This window comes from Podarcis erhardii, assembly GCF_964252035.2.
Source record: "Podarcis erhardii genome assembly, chromosome: 2".
NCBI classification, from domain to species: Eukaryota; Metazoa; Chordata; class Lepidosauria; order Squamata; family Lacertidae; genus Podarcis; species Podarcis erhardii.
This window is the reverse complement of record NC_138498.1, coordinates 7,565,759-7,586,979: the sequence shown is the minus strand read 5'-3', so window position 1 is coordinate 7,586,979 and position 21,221 is coordinate 7,565,759. Positions and strand designations below refer to the sequence as shown.

At 44.6% G+C, this 21,221-nt stretch overlaps 1 protein-coding gene across 1 annotated transcript; it reads right to left on the bottom strand.

The window, feature by feature from the left end:
* Positions 1-1,325: 1,325 nt before the first annotated feature.
* Positions 1,326-15,904, bottom strand: LOC309332277 (aquaporin-2-like; the record flags this gene model as incomplete). The annotated part of the gene is made up of 4 exons (XM_081845352.1): positions 15,471-15,904; positions 9,510-9,674; positions 3,582-3,662; positions 1,326-1,541 (listed from the first exon to the last, which is right to left on the bottom strand). Exons 1-4 carry the CDS (start codon positions 15,831-15,833, stop codon positions 1,326-1,328), a joined length of 825 nt encoding a protein of 274 aa, XP_081701478.1. The 5' UTR covers positions 15,834-15,904.
* Positions 15,905-21,221: the final 5,317 nt, after the last annotated feature.

Sequence of the window (21,221 nt, the reverse complement as noted above, 5' to 3'; positions counted from 1 at the left end):
AAAGTACAAAAACCAGATCATGGTATGAAAAGGTACCCCAAAACTATGAGGAAGAGGATCACATTTGCTTAACAGCACAAGTAAGTAACATTCATCAAAGCATTTTAAAGGCAACATACACACCATGCAGTCTAAACACGCACACCTCCCCAACATTCAGAAAAATGCTGAAAGCAATAGGTTGATCTGTTTGGCTATGCAAAAGTCACAGTCATTAGTGATGATAAAGGACATGTATAAGACTATAAAACTTTGTCAACGGCTAATATGCGTGCACAGCTCTCTTCTAAAAGAAAAATGGAGGTGGGGAGAGGATAGTCTGTAATCTAGTTGGGGCTGCTTCTTCTCTTTGGTCTTTGCCAAGTGTGCCATCCCACAATTCGAGTGCGCCAGTGGAAGTGGAGGTAAGAGGGTTAAGAAAGCAAAGTGGAAAAAGTTAACTCTGTTAAGAAGGGTAAAATCAGGGTTGGCTACAAACACATATTGAGAACACTGTGTGTGGCTTTGATCAATAGGCATGGGCTTATCCTAATTATTTTCTGGACAGTCATTCTGCTTTAGTTTAATACACTCACATGCATTTTAATATGTGGTCAAACCCTCACAAAAGAAGGACTTGCTCTGTGCAGAGTAAGAATTTTGCAGGGAAGCTAAAGGATTTGGCTGACGTCTGCAAGATTAGTGGTGCAATTCTAAGCACACTTATTCAGAAGGAAGTCCCAATTTGTCGTACAGGGCTTATTGTAATCATGATCACTTGGAAGTAAGTCCCACTGAATAGATCATGACTTGCACTTGGGTAATCATGCTTAGGATCAATAATGCAAAAAGCTCTTGCTTTTTACCAGTTCATCACTCTGAATGCCAACATGAGAACTCTAAAAGTTGTGGCTATTATTTCTTCAAGGGAAATGCCCAGAGACCATTTTATATAGCTGGACCGTCATAGTCAATGACTCTTTGACCCAAATTCTAGAGATCCACATGAAGTTTAGATAACTAGACTCAAGGAAGAAGAAAAAACAATGTTCTTTCATTAATTTGTCAGGATGCACAAGATAGTGGCATGTGATGGTTTCCACTGATCAATAAGTGGATCTTAAATCTCCTCGGGAGAATCTTTCAGAGCAATGGGCACTTCTCTTACAGCCTGAGCTAAAGATTAAACTCCACGGGTGGCCCATCACAGATGACCATACTGCTCCCAGGGGAGATATTCATTGTGCATTGACAACATGAAGATGAATGCACATTTGAGCCAGAAGAAAACACCAGTGGATGTAGCTAGCTATAGCCTGCTCCTTTCACTGTTTGTTGGGGTTGATCTAGACTTTCTCCATCACACTTCGAGGCAGGGTCTGTGGGGAGTGGAGCTCCATTGATTGCCTCCTGCGAACATCACGCTCCTCCCAGTCTTCTTCCGGCTCGTAGCCTTTGAAGATTGCTAGCCGCTCCGAGAGGGTCTTTGCATGGGGGAAGAGAGCATAGTGGTAGAGCAAGGAAGCCACCACCGCTCCAGCCATTGGACCCAGCCAAAAGACCTGAGGGAGGAAAGGAGAGAATGAGAGAGATACAAGGTTGATGGTTGACCAGGATGAACATTCTTGGATAAATTCTGGTACCAAACCATTTATAGAAGGTAGCATCGCTTCTCAGCCTTTCGGCTAAGATTAAGTGTAGTATAGAAGATACTCCTCCCCCATTAGACCTCACAATTCTAGTTCAAGGTTTCCCACAATAGGGCATTAGAGATTTTTTTCAATATATTGCAATTAATGTAATTAGGGGGAAAGAGGTATGGGTGTGTCGGCGCAGTTGGAAAACTCAAGATTACCAAATAGCTTTTGGCCAAATATTTAGTTGGCCATTCCAGTTTCATGTGCAGTTCCTCATGTCTGCAGCTCCTGGTCACATGCAGCTTCCCCCTCCACTCCTTTACTCTCCCAGTTGTCCTGCTCCTTTCAGATTCCTCCCTCTGGCTTTCTCCTTGCTGTTCTGGACCACTTCCTCTTCCCAACCCCATCTGCATTTACCAACTCTTTCCATCCCCAGCTTCTGTTGAGCTCATGTCCTCTCTTCTGCTTGGTGATTGAACCTGCTACTTTCTGCATGCAAAAGTTGTGCTCTGTCTCCGAGTTACAGTTCTTCCCCTAAGAAATCAAGAAAGTGTTGCCTATAACAGATCAAAGGCAATGGCCCTCTATTGTTCCATATCCAGCTATTTGCCACTGTTGAACCTGCTTAGCATTTGATCCTAAGCAGTTATAGCTGTTGTTACTGAGGTATAATTACTGCCTCATTTTATCTCTGGGCCCTCCTCTCTGCCCTGCTCTCAAGAATCCAAGTAGTTCGGTGAATGGCAGCCCTCTTTGTTACAGCAGGGCAGCTCAGGGACGCTTCATAACTACTATAATAATAATAATAAAGCCTTATCACATGTGTTTTTGGTTTGGCCCAATATGTGGGAAGTTAAAGAATCAATGGATATCTGCCAAACTTGCTAATAGCTTTTACTTCCTTCATTCTTTCACCTCATTGAACATAAATGTTAAGTTGTCTCCATATTTAAAAAAATAGACGAAAGAAAGATCCAATGAAAAACTACCCTAAAGCTGGCTAAAACCAGAATGTGAAGAACTCATTCTGGTGTTAACTAGAACCAGAATGGGGTTGTTAATCTACTGCCAAATCACAAAGAACAAGCCACTTAAGCCTTTTTTGGCTTCAAACCAGTTCAACCAATGGAAGACAATCTTACTTGGCTACAAGTGATCACCAAAGAAAAACTTGCCTATGGTTCTTGTTGCCAATCACTACATCTTTCTTTCAGTTGCCAGCTCTTGTATCCACATAATAGTCTTCCTTTGCCAACAGGCTTTCTGATCCCTGAAAAGTAGGGAAATCCACATGGCCATAAGCATCTCATCTGACCCAAGCCTTGGGTTTGTCTTGCATATGCTTCAATGGTCCATATTTTACCAGGGATGGTTCCAATTACTGCTACGTGTCCCTGTGAAAACACTGACCCTGTTTTGTTGCTGTTTTGCATTTTGGGGATTCCCAAAATGTTGTTTTGAGTTGCTAGGCTTGCTGTTTTCCAGCTCTCGTACAGCCTGTTTCTCTATGTCTCCCAAAAGCCGTATCTCTCAGAACAGGAGGGGATGTATCTTGTCTTCTGTGAACATGCATGAATGCAAGGCTGGCTCCAGGTATAAGAACCCCCATCATTCCCTCCACCTTCTCCTCACACTCAACTCTATCAGCCATAGGTATGCTACAGGCAGCAGTGAAATGTGTGCTGGGGCAGAGCAATAGAACTGCCTTCCTAACACCAGCATTATACTTATCTCAGTGGGGATGGGCAGAGTTGTGGGGAGGTTGGGGCCATGCAGGTACAGTGGCAGGACCTCCTCATCCCACCTGACCCTCTCACTGGTTCACTCATGTGGCCCTGACCTTGCTGGTTGCTGTCCCAGCTCAGCCCCATCCAGGTAAACAGTAGTGATGCTGGTATAAGGAGGATAGCTCTGAAGTTCTGAAGTCCACCCCCACTACTGGGAACAATCCATTAGGAGTCTTACCCAGTGGTTCTCAAATTCACCCACAATCACAGCAGGACCAAAAGATCTAGCAGGGTTCATGGAGCAGCCGGTGTAGTAGATCTAGGGGAAAAAAGAAAAGCATTTATTGAAGAGGAGTTTGGATTTGATATTCCCCTTTATCACTACCCGAAGGAGTCTCAAAGCGGCTAACATTCTCCTTTCCCTTCCTCCCCACAACAAACACTCTGTGAGGTGAGTGGGGCTGAGAGACTTCAAAGAAGTGTGACTAGCCCAAGGTCACCCAGCAGCTGCATGTGGAGGACTGGAGACGTGAACCCGGTTCCCCAGATTACGAGTCTATCGCTCTTAACCACTACACCACACTGGCTCTCAGTGCTATGGATATTAGTGTTGGAGTCAAAACATTAGCTTTATGTGGGTAGTGACTTGCCTAGTTAAAGAGGGGGAAACAAATGATGCCCTAAATATTGAGACTGTTCTTGTGGAAACATCAAGGGTCATTATATTTTATCAGTTTCCCAAGACCACCAAGTATCATCTGGTCATCAGCCCTTTCCCATGGTTCTTGGGCATCTGATGGTAGCCATCAGGCAAGAGAACAGGGCCTAGGGCATGCCTGAGGGCCTCAGATAAGTACATTATTTCTGTCTCACCAAATACTTCTTACTACAGAGCCATGTGGGCTGTAAATGGTACAGAAGGACTGCGGAAAATGCTTATTCATCTCACAGTGCTTCCTCAACGCTGTGAGTATACGGGACTGTTTCTATGGGTCTTTCCCGGAGAATTAGTGCAACTCTTTAGTGTGTGACTTTTAAAGGTCACCTGATAAGGGAAACATTTTCTGAAAGAACTTCACCAAATAAAGTATGCTTGAGTCATGTGTCCTGTCCACCCCCCTTGATTTTATTGTTTTATCATTTGGTAAACCACTTTGAGGTCTTTTTCTTATAATCAAGTGGTGTATACATTTTATGAAATAATAATTTTAAAAACATGACACTTGGATGAAAGCTTGGATTTTCTATTATTAGTTATTCAAGGATACTTTCACAATCACTCTTTGGAAGGTCAAACAACACATGGTGAAAGGGGTGGTGGTGTAGTGGTTAGAGTGGGCAGATGCAGGTTCAAATCCGCACTCACCCATGAAGTCCACTGGGTGACCTTGGGTCAGTGACTGTCCCCCAGCCTAATGCACTTCACAGGATCAATGTGGGGATGAAAGGGGCTGAGACAGAAAGAACTGGCCGAACTGGAGGAAGGGCAGGGTGTAAAAATGATAAATATCTGTGGTTAGCTCTTCTGACATTTTCCTTTAATCAGTGGCATAGTGTGGGGGGTGCGGGGGGGGGCTGGCCGCACTGGGCGCAACATCTGGGGGGCACGCGCTCGCACTCACAGCTCTCTGCCCCTACCTGGCTCACTCACTCTCTCTCAGCGCTGTCACAGATTTCTCAAAAATGTCGCTATTGTCACACGGATCCTCCTCCTAGCCAATCAGGAAGTGGGATCCACTTCCTCATTGGCCGAAAGGCAACTGTATGCAATTGGCTGAGCTGCCGAGCAGGAGGCGGGAGGACTCGAGGAGACGCGGGGAACTGAGTAGAAGCCGCCGCTGCAGGTAAGTCTCTCTGCATTGAAAGTGGGCACACTGGTCATTCTGCAATGAAAGGGGGCACGCTGGTCTCTCTGCACTGAAAGGGGGCACGCTGGTCATTCTGCATGTTGAGCTGACCAGATGGATTGAAGTTTGGTTGGTTCAACAGTGACGAGACAGATTTCGATCCATATGTAGCTGCTCCAGCTCAACATAAGTTGATGTAAGCCAGTGGGTCTAGCAACCTTTAATTTATTTTTATATTTTTTTGCTGAAAGAGTAAGGCAATAGGCATGAAGGTGAATAAACATTATGTTAAGAGTAAAGAAATGGTTATACAATGAAGGGGTGCTAAAAGTGCAGCAAGGCAAGAAAGTGATTTTCTTTTTTTCCTTTTTTTAGAATTTTAGCAGAATACTACACCTATATCATGCCATACAAAAAAGAATCTGGTGCACAAGGCAGGAAAAGGAGAAAGATAGAGACAGAGCAACAAGTTAAGTTAGCTGGAAGCCTTCACCGGTTTTTGGTGAGTACTGCTGAAATTACAGCAGGACCATCAGCAGCACCACAGGAGCCGCATCTATGCTCACCGAAATAACTTGACTGCGGCACCACATTATCTTGTATAAGGAGGTCAATCCTGATGAGCAGGTTGCAAACTGGTCAGCTTTAGATTTGCTTCGCTGGGGGTATAAGTGGAAGCTGCAAGAAAGTTTAACTAACTTTGTTGTCACATTAAGAATCTTTCTTACTATCACTGTTTCTACAGCGAGTTGTGAAAGAAGTTTCTCAAAACTTAAACTAATTAAACTAATTAAAACATATCAAAGATCTACAATGAGCCAAGAAAGACTGAGTAATCTAGCAATACTGTCCATTGAGAGAGACTTTAATGTAGATTTCAATTCCGTTGTTGAAAAATTTGCGCTAATTAAAAGCAGGCAAATTTAAATTAATCTGTATATACAGATTGATATCTTGGACTTCTATGAAAGAATTACAATTAGAGGTACAGGATTGAGGAAGTTGGCTCCATCTAGCCCAGTCTTGGATCATCTCCAGGGTATGGTTCCATTTTGATGTTTAGTTTTTGTTCTTGATATTTTTTGTCATTTACGATGGTTGTGAGACGACATATAATAGCATGGCCCATGCTAGGTTACTACATTTGCCAGGTTACTACATTTGTAGATTTGTATTCATAGACCTGCTTCTAGTTCCCCCATAAAACTCTCTGGATTTGGTTGTCTGCAATTTGTCAGTCTTAATCCACTAGGGAATAGCTCCCATGCCTGTAAATTTCATCCACTTTGGCCAAAAGGTGGAAAAGTTCTATCCATTTTAATATTCTCCATCCTAATGAATGGGGAATAAAGAGCTTCACCTTATACAGAGTGGTTTGGAATCTGAAACACAGGCTGAAGCAGAGAGAGCACAATGTGACTTAGAAACAGAATACAAATACTACTACTACTACTACTATTACTAATAAACACACAGATCCAAGGCCAATCTTGAGGCCTCGTTTTTCCCCCCAAAGAGAAAACAGCCAGTGGGGTAGGGGAGATTTATAGTGCAATCCTAACCACATACCGTATTTTTTGCTCTATAAGACTCACTTTTTCCCTCCTAAAAAGTAAGGGGAAATGTGTGTGCGTCTTATGGAGCGAATGCAGGCTGCGCAGCTATCCCAGAAGCCAGAACAGCAAGAGGGATTGCTGCTTTCACTGCGCAGCGACCCCTCTTGCTGTTCTGGCTTCTGAGATTCAGAATCCCCCCCTTGTTTTCCTCCTCCAAAAACTAGGTGCGTCTTATAGTCTGGTGCGTCTTATAGAGCGAAAAATATGGTATATACTCAGAAATAAGTCCTGTTGAATTCTGTAGGGTGTACTCCCAGGTAACTAGGGATGGAGCCTTAGACCAAGATTGATTCATTTTTTTAAAGTTGATAAATCCACTAATAGATCTTCATTACATGTGAAGTTTGGCCTCGTGGCTTTAAAGAATGCAAGTGGAGTCAAGCGTGGCTGTAGCTGTCATAAGAGATTGTTGCTAATGGCAGAGCATGTACTCCTGTGGATTAGGGAGCTTGGTCATGGCTTTCAGAAGAATTCTTGAACTATCTCTAGCTCTTCAGAGAGAACAACATCTGATGCCTTATGTAGTGCAGTGCTTCAATACCTCTGGTGCTAAGGAGTGGCTAAGATGTGGCCTATGGGTTGTATTTGACTCACCCCAAGGCTTAGGAGCTGGATAGAGCATTCTTAGATTGCAGTTTTGTGCATATTTACCTGGGATTAAGCCCCATTAAAGGAATGCGGGTGGCGCTGTGGGTTAACCACTGTGCTGCTTGGGCTTGCCGATCAAAAGGTCGGCGGTACGAATCCCCTCAATGGGGTGAGCTCCCGTTGTTTGGTCCCAGCTCCTGCCAACCTAGCAGTTTGAAAGCACGTCAAAGTGCAAGTAGATAAATAGGTACCACTCCGGCGGGAAGGTAAATGGTGTTTCTGTGCGCTGCTCTGGTTTCGCCAGAGTCATGCTGGCCACATGACCCGGAAAAACTGTCCACATGACCCGGAAAAACTTAGTCATGCTGGCCACATGACCCGGAAAAACTGTCTGTGGACAAACGTCGGCTCCCTCGGCCAGTAAAGCGAGATGAGCACTGCAACCCCAGAGTCGTTCGCGATTGGACTTAATTGTCAGGGGTCCCTTTACCTTTACACCCCATTAAACACAATGGGACTTACTTCTGAGCCAACACGTACACAATCTCACTGTGAATGAGTGACAGCAGGCCAGTTAATAGTCACTAGCTCACATGAGAGTCACATATCAAATGGAAAAACCCTTATTGCAGTCAAGCTGTCATGAGTTAGTAGCAAATATCTGAGAAAGCAGCCCAAAGGCAGAGGGGCAAAGACTGAGGGGGGGGGGGCTATTTAAGAGGGCAAGAGAGTCCTTGTTTGTAGAATTTCCAGGATCTCGCCACCCCTGCTTTCCAGTTCTAGCCAATCAAGACAGAGAGCTGGGAGCCATTCATAGATTAAGATATACTCAAAGAAGAAGGGAATATTTTATTGCTTCCCCAGACACTGTATGCTAGTTGGCCCTGTGGTGGAAGTCTGTGTCTTTGAGGACCTCAAAATCCAGCCATTTGAGTAAAAGCTGCCTGCTATTATCATTATTACCAGATTTTTCACTGGAAAGTTGTTTCACTAACAAATGCTCAACTTACTACTTTTCTATCTTAATGCTAACATTAGGTCAGGAATTATGACCAACAACTATGCTATTGTGACATTTTGTTTCGGAAACTTTGATCCATTAGCCTTTTCATTTCTCTGTGGCTCATTTTTCTATCCATAAAACAAGAATAATTTTGGGAATAAATTCAACCTTGCACTAAAGCAATCATTCAATCAGGGCAAGCTTTTGGGTTACTTCTGAAGAAACTGATGAAAATGAAAATGATTACCTGCTAAGCCAGGGCTGAGTCAACACCATTTCATCTGAACATATTTTGGGCTGTACTAAAAATAAAAATAATAATGCCTTGCATCCTACCTTTTGGGAAATGTGTTTGTGTGTCCTTGTGAAAATATTCAAACATTCATTTAACTCGCCCCCATGTCTTCTAGCCAAGTCTGACTAGGTACCAGATGATGGTGTTTACTGAATATATGGGCGAAAATTTTGTTTAATTAAAAATGCTGGTAGCATTAAGATAAATTCAACAGTGTAAATAAGTTCTGATGGATGTAACGATGGATTACTGAATGGTTTAGTTCATGGAACATATGCAGGGATGTGTGGTATGCAAAATGAACCATGGATAAAGAAAAAGGGAAGTCTTGATTTAAGGTTGTTTAAATGACTATTTTGAAATGTAAATTAGAAAATTTAATAAAAATTATTTATACATATAAAGATGATGTCATCTTGTTCAAGATGTGATCTCTGATTGGTTGGGATGTGCAATGCGATTAATCCAAGGAGGTGGAAGCAGCAAAGGGTAGAGAATGGCACTGATGTTTCAGCAGCCCAGAGGAAACAGCAATGTTGAAGAGGATTTATTTTTAAAGAGATGCATATTTGAACATTTGAAGTGGGTGTCAGGAGAAATTTCCACCCAACCAAAACAGGTGGATTAGAATGAAAAATAGAAACCGATGCATATTTGGTGCAGTCCCAACACCAACCTTTCCTCCTGATCTCCCAGCCCTGGGAAGCTAAGATGGGTGTATTGCACCCTCTTAAACTCAGGGATCACATGCCCTGCTGTCAGTATTTCCATCCATGCATACTCAACAGTTGTCAATAAATGCTCTTGAGATACACACCCCAAGCAGGTGACCCAGGACTACAGAGAAACCAATGGATAAGGCTGGGGATCCCAGGTTATCGCTCCTGCGGTCATCAGTTGAAGCAAAAATGCACAGGACCAACTGGAAGGTGAGGAACAGTTCCATGGTGACCGCCTGACCTGATGTTGTATTATTGTGTACCTGAAAAAATAGAAGAAAATTAAGCACTTCCTTGAAGATTCTTGCCATTGTATCACAGACTGAAGGAGAAGATGGCATGTTGTTGTTGTTTAGTCGTTTAGTCGTGTCCGACTCTTCGTGACCCCCTGGACCGGAGCACGCCAGGCATAACTACTAGCATTAAGATGGCATAACTACTAGCATTTGGCTATGTGACTGTGTCACAGAGGGCAGTAAAGGGCAGTTATGAGTGTGAGCAATGCAACTGATTATGTGATATATATTTTTAGCAAATAGTGATAAATATGTGCGTGTGTGTGCATGTGCGCGCGCGCGCACACACACACATATGTGTACTTGGGTGAACCTTTGTTTCCACTTTGGCACAAGGTCTCTGCAATAGTTATCTGTTGACAACCTTGAATGAACACAAAGATAACATCTCTATTATTTGCCTCTTTTGCAACTACAATGGCATTTTGATTTGCCTTAATCTTATGTAAGTCATGGGCAGGTGGGGAAGAGAATGATTTGCAATGCCACTGGCATTCTGGCAACAGCAAAGATTTTCATCTGTGACGCACTTGCACTGCTGGACACAATAAATATAAACATGCTTCACTCTTGAAATTTTGAATACATGACTGCACAGATTCCTGATATGCTTATGCCTAGCTTGAAAAAGGCACAGCTAAAGCTCAGACCTGCCTAACTGTATTGTTCTGAAGAGATGCTGTAGTAGACAACCTCTCTGTTCTTGGGCAGCCCAAATCAAGGAGCAAAAACAGGAGATTTATTGAGGCTCTGGTGCACCACCATACATGACTGGTTGACTGCATTCATCTTGGTAGATCGCAAATTGTGTCTAGGGGTGGTTCAAATTCTTTCCACATGATTGTTCTGGGTGTGGCTCACAGGAGCACTCCTGCAAGCTAGCATTCCACACTGAGGTCACTCTAAAACTACACCATTTGTGTAATTTATTATCCTGCTGGAAAGGAAGTGGGATGGGGTGAGGAAGAGCTCCCTAACCCAAACATATGAGATCTCTCAGTCATCGCCCAAGCTTCTCTTTGAAGCATAGAGTCTTGCTTTACTTAGAAATACAGTGGTACCTCGGGTTAAGAACTTAATTCGTTCTGGAGGTTCGATCTTAACCTGAAACTGTTCTTAACCTGAGGTACCACTTTAGCTAATGGGGCCTCTCGCTGCCGATGTGCGGCCGCCGCCCGATTTCTGTTCTCATTCTGAAGCAAAGTTCTTACCCGAGGTACTATTTCTGGGTTAGCGGAGTCTGTAACCTGAAGCGTATGTAACCCAAGGTACCACTGTAATGAAACATCGTACATTAATGTCGAAGTGCAGAATCTGATGCTCTAATGACAACATTTGCATTTTTGTAGCACACCCTGGGAATCATGGAACACACACAACAGCCCTACAGAAGATGTATGGCAATTCATGCTGTTGAAGAAATTGTTTTCCTCCTTGTCCAGTGGAGATGCCTGATGTGACTCAGTCAGTAGCTCATTAGGGAAGTAAACTGAGTGATAAGAATCAGAACTGAGTCCATGGAGAGAAGGGAAAGGATCCCAAAGCATTGCATCATCCAAGAGAATTCTGTTGTGGTAATCCTGTGAATGTTCCAGCACATATGGCTTGATGGCAACTTGTCAACTTCAGGAAGAATTTCCAAAGTTTCATGCCTTTCAAACCTAGCTATTTAATTAATATGGTTTCCCAATGAGAACACTGAGTTCAGAAGATAATGGTGGGTACTAGATTTATTATACCTAATACCATTATGTCTGGAGCAGATATCTTTATTCACACTACCTCAGCTTCCCCCTTCCCTAATTTGTTTCCTGGAGAATTCGTGTTTCCTCTCCCCCTCCTTGGAGTAGACAATGTGGAGCCCTCCAGATATTGGTGGACTACAACTCCCATCATCCCTGATCATCGACTGTGCTGGCTAGGGTTGATGGGAGTTGTAATCCCAAGCGTTTGGAGAGTACCACATTGGCTCTTCCTGTGTCATTCCATATATTTTCTACCTTTGTGCTAAAGCTTTACAAAGTGCAGTTTGACCAAAAGGGAACTGTCAACAAAAGCATGCTATTCGTTCTAGCAGAACAAATAAGTAAACCAGGGACAGGCAGCCTAAGGCCTGGGGCCAGGATCTGGCCCACTCACCTTCTAAATCCAGCCCATGGACGGTCCAGGAAGCAGCATGTTTTTACATGAGTAGAATGTATCCCTTTATTTAAAATGCATCTCTGGGTTATTTGTGGGGCATAGGAGTTCGTTCATTTTTCTCCCAAAATATAGTACGGCCTGGCTGAAAAAGGTTGCTGACCCCTGAAGAAACTTTAATAAGTTTCCACAGTAGTATCATGAGCTATCTCCTATGCCAAAAAACTATAACACTGAGAGTCAAGGGAAGTAATAGTGCCACTGTATTCTGCTCTGGTCAGACCTCACCTGGAGTACTGTGTCCAGTTCTGGGCACCACAGTTCAAGAAGGACACGGACAAACTGGAACGTGTCCAGAGGAGGGCAACCAAAATGGTCAAAGGCCTGGAAACGATGCCTTATGAGGAACGGCTAAGGGAGCTGGGCATGTTTAGCCTGGAGAAGAGGAGGTTAAGGGGTGATATGATAGCCATGTTCAAATATATAAAAGGATGTCACACAGAGGAGGGAGAAAGGTTGTTTTCTGCTGCTCCAGAGAAGCGGACACGGAGCAATGGCTCCAAACTACAAGAAAGAAGATTCCACCTAAACATTAGGAAGAACTTCCTGACAGAAGAGCTGTTCGACAGTGGAATTTGCTGCCAAGGAGTGTGGTGGAGTCTCCTTCTTTGGAGGTCTTTAAGCAGAGGCTTGACAACCATATGTCAGGAGTGCTCTGATGGTGTTTCCTGCTTGGCAGGGGGTTGGACTCGATGGCCCTTGTGGTCTCTTCCAACTCTATGATTCTATGATTCTATGATTCTATAATCATTCTCTAAGAATGCTCATTATGACATCTGGATTGATGTGCATTTAGCAGCTCTAGATCCTAACTGAATATAATTATAATTATGTAAGTGTCCTGATTCTATTTTATGACTGGGTTGAGTAAAATCAGTATGTTAATAATGATTAGGGCTGTGAACAGAAAACAACATTTAGCTCAAAAGGTCTGCTTACGGGCTCAAATAAACATCATGCTTGGCCTCAGAGTGGTCTCACCTCATTGCCTCAAATCTCAGGCAATTTGTTGACAAAGTGGAAGTCAACAAATGCACCACAAAATCATTTTTGGTAGTAGCATGGAATTTGTTGGCAGAATGGATGGAACCTGCGATTTTCAGACAAGAAGATGCAGGGAGGGGGTTTGTGCTAGGAAACTCTAAAGTTTTGGATGTTTTTCAAAAGAAGATGATTTCACACTGTGAGCAATTTGCACATGACATGCAACACTGAGATGGCCCCTAGGTTAGTACTCTGCAAAATATAACAAGGATAAGTCGATAATTGGATTGTTAAACTTTTCAGAAACATTTGAATGTACATATGGTTAAATCAAATTAGTTCGGATTAAATAGAATTTTTTTCTCTCCAAAGCTGGGGAACACCCCAGTTTAGGGCCCCTCTAGACAACATTTTTATTGCACATTCATCATTATTTGTGCTTATGATGCTATTGGAGCAGTTAAACACAGCCACCCTTTCAATATTCTAATCAGTGCATATCCTGTAACTTCCCATTGAAATCCCCTATCTTTTCATAACACAAACACTCTGGTCCCCCACCCCGCACATTGTTACTGTGCTATCAGTCCTCTGGGCAGCAATACAGTGGTACCTCTGGTTACGTACTTAATTCGTTCCGGAGGTCTGTTCTTAACCTGAAACTGTTCTTAACCTGAAGCACCACTTTAGCTAATGGGGCTGCTGCACCGCCACCGCGTGATTTCTGTTCTCATCCTGAAGCAAAGTTCTTAACCCGAGGTACTATTTCTGGGTTAGCGGAGTCTGTAACCTGAAGTGTCTGTAACCTGAAGCGTATGTAACCCGAGGTACCGCTGTAATGCGGCTACGCTGGGAAGCATCACAGATGAACTAACAAAGCAGAATCAATCCACACACTATTGTTGTGTCAAGAACATGTTGCAGAACACACCCAAAATAAACACTAGCCTTGAGAAGCGCTTTACGTGAGCCAAAACAAACTGATTCAAACCCATCATATGCCGAGTCAAGGATGCAACAAGGTCAATTCCTTTCCTCAACTTGTGAGTCTCCAACCTTCATCCCATGCCTCGATAGTCCACCACCTTTCAGTTTCCAAACTCCTTCCTTTGTTCTTTCTCACCTGTTTAGTTTGCTGCTGCTCTTTATTTTTGTTTTACTGGCAACAACACACAACAGGTAAAAGTGCCTCTTGCCCTGTAGTTTTAAGTTTTAGCTTCTTTTAATTTGCACTGACAATTGATAGTTCCATCTGAGTCTTTTTAAACCTAGAACAATTGCCTAACCCAGTGTTTCCCAAACTTGGGTTTTTGGACTACAACTCCCATCATCCCTAGCTAGTAAGGCCAGTGGTCAAGGATGATGGGAATTGTAGTCAAGAAACAGCAGGAGACCCAGGTTTGGGAAGCACTGGCCTAACCTATACAGGTGTATAATCAAACTAAATTGGGAGCCCCCTCTCCCGCAAGCCCCCCCCCCTTATAACAGCCTACAACAAAGTCTGGCTGTCACTGCTATAGATCACAACAGGAGTCCCATTGCAATTTGTCCTCCACAATCTTGAATTGTACTGAAGGATGTCAGTAGTGGGCCAGTTTGGTAAGGAAAGGTGTTGGACAGGTCTAGGACACACAAGGCTTGGGCTCAAATCCCCACCCAGCCATGAAGCACACTGGCTGACCTTAGGCCAGTCACCATCTCTCAGACTAAGGTACTTCACAAGGATGTTGTGAATCTAACGTTGGAAGTGGGAGAACTATCTAGGTCAGGCACAGGCAAACTTGGCCCTCCAGATGTTTTGGGACTACAACTCCCATCATCCCTAGCTAACAGGACCAGTGGTCAGGGTTGATGGGAGTTGTAGTCCCAAAACATGGAGGGCTGAGTTTGCCTATGCCTGATCTAGGTAGCCCCAAGCTCCTTGGAGGAAAGGCAGGAACAGAGAATAGAGAGAAACTGGGGTCCATGATTTCTTTTTAGCAAAAGAGCAGTGCAAGAGACTAATCTGGGTTTCTTGAACATCCTAGTATGGACACACCCTGCTTTAATCCAGTGTTTCCCAACCTTGGGCCTCCAGCTGTTTTTGAACTACAGTGGTGCCCCACAAGACGAATGCCTCGCAAGACGAAAAACCCGCTAGACGAAAGGGTTTTCCGTTTTGGAGGCGCTTCGCAAAACGAATTTCCCTATGGGCTTGCTTCGCAAGACGAAATGTCTTGTGAGTTTTTCCGACTTTCCCCCCTTTCCCCCCCTTTTTCTAAGCCGCTAAGACGCTTATCCGCTAAGCTGATAAGCCGCTAAAAGCCGCTAAAAGCCGCTAAACCGCTAATAGCGCTAATCCACTAAGCCGTCAATGGGCTTGCTTCGCAAGACGAAAAAACCGCTGGACGAAGAGAATCGCGGAACGGATTCTTTTCGTCTTGCGAGGCACCACTGTACAATTCCCATCATCCCTGACCACTGGTCTTGCTAGCTAGGGATGATGGGAGTTGTAGTCCAAAAACAGCTGGAGGCCCAAGGTTGGGAAACACTGCTTTAATCCTCCATCCCTCCCACTTTTGCAGGTCCTGGAATCCTTACCCTGTTGATGGACAAGCTTCCTCGGATGTGAGGTGGTGTGATTTGATGCAGGAGGGCTGCCCCTGTCACAGCTCCCAGGATCTGTGCCACCACGTAGAAGATGGCCCTCAGGAAGGAGACCTGGGAGCCTACTAGGCACGCAACAGTCACAGCAGGGTTAATATGGGCCCCGCTGACATGACCCACAGCCTGGACCAAGGTCGCTATAGCCAAGCCAAAAGCCAGCGAGATCTGGAGAACATTGGGTGGGGACACAGGCCAGTTGAGTGCCGCCCCCAGCCCAAAGAAGATGAAGAGCAGCGTAGCTAGAAATTCGGCAAGGACAGCTCGAGTGAAGGCCACGGAGCGGAGTTCCCACATCATGGATGACCCGAAGACAGAAGAGGCTGAGACCAGTAGCTTCAACTCTCTGGCTTAGTGATGGGTGCTGTGTATTCTGGATGGATGAGGAGGTACAGTCTGCAGGTCTATGTGTGTGCATATATATCTGACTGCAAGAGATCTCTAAGTGGAGGTGGAGTTTGGAAACTTAATGCTTTTCCATGCCTGTTCCACCTGAGGAGGTTTCAGACCCTGCCTTCTTCCCTGGTAACCTGGGAAATTAACATTTGCCAACCTAATACCATTTTTTTTTTTTTTTGGCCTTGAGAGAGTTCACCCGGCAGTCACAGGCTAAGTTGCAATATTTCCTTCCACACATCCACAGTTTTCTTCACCTCTGCCCTTTTCTTCTTGTCTTTTAAGTTGCTTTTTTAAAAAAAGTGCTTTGTTTGTTTCATTCTTTGTCTTGTTTTGCTCTCTAAACATGTTTCTGAAAATAAGAGACTTACTTAGGGTCCTTTGTACCCTTGACAAGGAGCTGTATCTCCCCCCCCAAAATACACAATTTGCAGTGGACTTTGTGCTACGAGAACGATGTGGGTGGATGAAATGCCCTTCTCAGGGTCAGAATTGGCACCAGATGCCCTCTGTCAGGCTCTGGCACCAATGCACCCTGGCAAGTTCCAGGTATTGCATTGTGGGAAATTTTAAATCAGCAGTGGGGAAGCTATTCCAGCCTAAGGGCCACATTTCCTCCCAGGCAACCTTTTGAGGGCCACATGGCAGGGGTGGGCAGGGCCAGAGGCAAAAGGGGGGGGAATCAAATGCAAACAATACCTGTGTAATGTAGGCTAACTTCTAAGTACTCTCAGACACCCTTCTTTATCCTCCATGCAGGCATGCAAGAGTTCAAGCATCCCTTGCAGCAAGGCAAAAACATTAATTTCTTATGCGCGGCTCCGTTGAGAATGACAAGCACCATCGTTGAGTCTGACAAGTGCCGCCATTGTGAATGACAAGCGCTGCCGCTGGCGTGGCGCGTCTTTGGTAAATGAGTGCACAAAGTTGAAAGTCCTTTAGTGAAACAGTAGGTACCGTATTTTTCGCCCTATAGGATGCACCGTCCCATAAGGCGCACCTAGTTTTTTGGGGGGGAAAGAAAGGGAAAAAAATTATCCCCCCCCCCAGGTGCGGGGCTGGGGCGGGGGAGGCCCGAGCTTCCCCTGCCCCAGCCCCCAAACAGGCAGCTCTCTGCAAGCCGTGGGAGCCCAGCACTGGCTCCCGCTGCTTGCGGAGAGGTCCGCGAAGCCTGGACGCGCTGAGTTCAGCGCGCGCAGGCTTCGGCATGCAGGCAACTCTCCGCAAGCAGCGGGAGCGCTCCCGCTGCTTGCGGAGAGGTCCGCGAAGCCTGCAGAGCGAGAGGGGTCGGTGTGCACCAACCCCTCTCGCTCTCCAGGCTTCAGCGAAAGCCTGCATTCACCCCATAGGACGCACACACATTTCCCCTTCATTTTGGGAGGGGAAAAAGTGCGTCCTATAGGGCGAAAAATACAGTATACATTTTGGTAATAACTAGGTATATATGTATTTGGTTTTTCTAGCTTGATCAAAATTATTTATTATTGCATAACAGGTAGATAGTTAAGAGCTTAGCCGGCTTCAGTGGCGGGTGCCTGGCGCCCCCCAGAATTTGGCACCCAGGTGCCCCGCACCCCTTGCATCCCTGGGTAAAGATGGCCCTGGTCCTGCTTATGGGCTTCTCAGAGGCTTCTGGTTGGCTACTGTAAGAACAAGATGCTGGCTAGATGGGCCTTTGACTTGTCCAGCAGAGCTTTCTCTCTCACACTCACTTTTTAAGAAAAGTGAATTGCATTTTTATGGAAGTCCATTAGAAGCTTCCATTGAATGCCATGGAACAAATGAGTATAGTGGTACCTTGGGTTAAGAACTTAATTCGTTCTGGAGGTCCGTTCTTAACCTGAAACTGTTCTTAACCTAAAGCACCACTTTAGCTAATGGGGCCTCCCACTGCCACCACACCGCCGGAGCACGATTTCTGTTCTCATCCTGAAGCAAAGTTCTTAACCCGAGGTACTATTTCTGGGTTAGCGGAGTCAGTAAGCTGAAGCGTCTGTAACCTGAAGCATATGTAATCTGAGGTACCACTGTATATAAAATCATAACCAAAAGACCTTCCAGTAACACCTTAGAGACCAACTAAGTTTGTTATTGGTGTGAGCTTTCGTGTGCATGCACGCTTCTCAGCACACGAAAGCTCATACCAATAACAAACTTAGTTGGTCTCTAAGGTGTTACTGGAAGGAATTTTTTTATTTTGTTTTGACTATGGCAGACCAAGACGGCTACCTACCTGTAACCATAATCAAAAGAGACAAGTATGAAAAGAACAACATGTCTGCTGAATAAAATAAAATGTCAATAAACATAAAAAGAGTTCTACTGTCATTATTCTCATGAATGGAGGTAGCCCCACCGCATTGCCATTTGGGATGCTTGCTGGCCTAGGGGAACTATGATATTTATTAATATAACTAATGAGTGGAAACCATGCAACCTTGAAATCACCCCATTTTGCTTTATTCTCAGTTACCCGCCTAAGTTTGAGCAGAACTCTTCTTAAGTTCTTACGGGGCTTGCTCTAGAAGAAAAGGTTCACCACCCAGTAGTTTGCAGATGTGTGGATGAAATATACTCGGAGTCGAGAGTGGATTTCATACTCTTTATTCAGCTCATAGTGGTGAGGAGGAATGGAAGTTCTCCCACAATATCTGCTTTATATACATTATTTACACAATGGGCTGCACGTGATTGGCTAATTCCGGGATTCTCCTGTAGGCCAATCAGGTTGTGGATTGATTTCCACCTGGAGCTGGATTGGGTGGCTTCTGAGGACCAATCAGACTGCTGCATTGTTCTAGGACCAATCAGACTGCTGCATTCTGAATCCTATTGTTCTAGGACCAATCAGACTGCTGCATTTTGGATCCTATTGTTCTAGGACCAATCAGACTGCTGCATTTTGGATCCTATTCAACTCAATACATAACAGTGGATATGTTTGCTTCTCAAACCAGTGTCAGAGGTCATTCTGGTCAGGCCATTATGAAGGCCTACACGCTAGAAGGAGCCCCATTGCCTCTAGGCCCAGCTCTTCCACCTTGGTGTTGATTCACTTGCCCACCCTGAACAAGTGAGCAGTGGGGAACAAGCAGCAGCTGTAACTTCCATAAGCCTTCTTCACTCTCTCTCTGGGAGGCAGTGCCAAATGGGCTCAATGGAAGTAAGTGGCAGCAGCAAGGCAGGAAGCACCATAGCTCTATGGTAGAGCATCCATTTGCATACCGAAGGACCCAAGTTCAATCCATTGGCATCTCCAATTAGGGCTGTGAATTTTCCCAAACTGAAACCCTGGAAATCTGCCAGTCAGTGTGGGCAACAGAACTAGATGAAGCAATGGTTGAGGAGATTTCACCCCTCCCATATCCAAGAATCTGCTGATGAGTCTGGTGATTTTCCAGAGAGGAGGGGTGGTGTTCTGCTCTCTACTTATTCCGCTCCAGCCTAACATCAAAAAGTCAGTCAGTCAGTGTGTCGGAGAGAGAGAGACTGAGTGTTAGAGATCGTGTGTAGAGATAAGGTTGCTGCTAAGAGCAGCTGCAGGCACTCAGTGCAGCATTCATTTATGCTTAGACCTCATTTAGCTCTGTATATAGTTTGTATATTATAGTTGTAGATAGAATAAAAGAAGATATTCTACAGAGCTGCTCTCCGAGTCGTTTATGCTCTGCTGTACTCTGCTATACTCTGCTGTGCGACGACTGTCTTCTTGTGGGAGTGAATCCGGTGCTCACAACACTAAGCTGTGACTCCACAGCACTTTGACCTGTTCCTGTGCAGAAGGTGGTCTCTGGAAGTGCTACCCAGCTCGCCTAGCCCAGTCGGGGCTGAAGTGGATGAGTCCAGTTAGTGGCACTGGCTCAAGGGCGATGCTGACAATGGTACAAGTCAAGTTCCTATGTTCCTATATAAGGAGAAGGAAGGAGCTCTACTGAGCCTATCTTGCACAAGGGACCCAGAAGAACTGGAATTGGCCCTGGGCACCTGGAGATTCAATATTTGGATATTGATGTGTGGATAGGCCTCATGAATGGAAAAAGTAGAACGTTGACACCCAAAATATCCTTGCTTTGTTCACCCATCCTGTTTCTATAGCTTTGGCACATTTCAGGAGCAAGTTATTGATGGGTCCATTTGGGTCCAGTTCTTCAAAGACAATTGCAGTAGCTTAAGACTGCAGAGAAAGTGGTTTAAGACTGCAAAGAAATTAAGCATGCGTTGTCTTGGAAACCGAGGAGTCAAAAGAAGATATTCTTGAAATGACTTGAGATAAACAAGGCTCGCTATATTCCAATTCTGTCATTCCATAGACTTCATATGTGGTTAACAACTATGGACTAATTGTTATGCATCCATTGGCCCACCTCATTGGAAAAGTCCCAGGTTCAACACCGATGTCAACAATCCAGGATAATGGTTGCACTAGGTGCAGGACCCTATATCCTAGAAACTCCTAGCTAGTGCTTCCCATGAGTGCAGAACATAAGTGCCAACTACTGGGGTTGAGAGGTCTTGGCCTCCCTGTGAAATATTTGAGTGATCAGTTATGTAGGGCAGGGCTTACCTGGGCCTCCTCAATATTTTATTCAAGTCGGCACCCCTGGTGCAAAGATTCATTTCTTATTTCCTTAACTTGGCTTGGCCTCTATTGGACTTTTATCTGCTGTCTTCCTCTGTCACATATGTGGGAAAAGCTGACTTTTGCCTACAGAAGCTCATGTCACAATGAAATAGCTAGCAGCTGAGGCAGGGAAGGGGAATTTGTGGAACTCCATCTCCCATCAGCCCGACACAACATGGCGAATGGTCAGGAATGATGAGATTTGGAGTCTAGCAACATCTAATAATAATAATAATAATAATAATAATAATAATAATAATAATACAGCCAAACCTCTACTTACCACCTCCTCTTCCTACAGTCATTCCAAGTCACGACCGCGGCAAACCTGGAAGTAACTGGCGGGTTTGCCACTGTTTGCACATGCGCAGGGGTGGCGATCGCCGTTCACACATGCGCAGAAGCAGGCAATTGGCACCCGTGCCTGCGCACAACAGTGCCTCTCCCAACAAATAGAGGTTCCATTGTACTACTACTACTACTACTAATTTATTACTTATACCCCGCCCTTCTGGCTGGGTTTCCCCATCCCTTGAACACAACATTTCTTTCTTTTTTTTCTTTCTTTTTTGCTTTTCAGGAAACATGGAGTATTCCCTCCCTGACAATTTCTAAAAGACCAGTTAGCATTGTTGTTGATATCCACATCAACAGCAATTAATATAATAAGC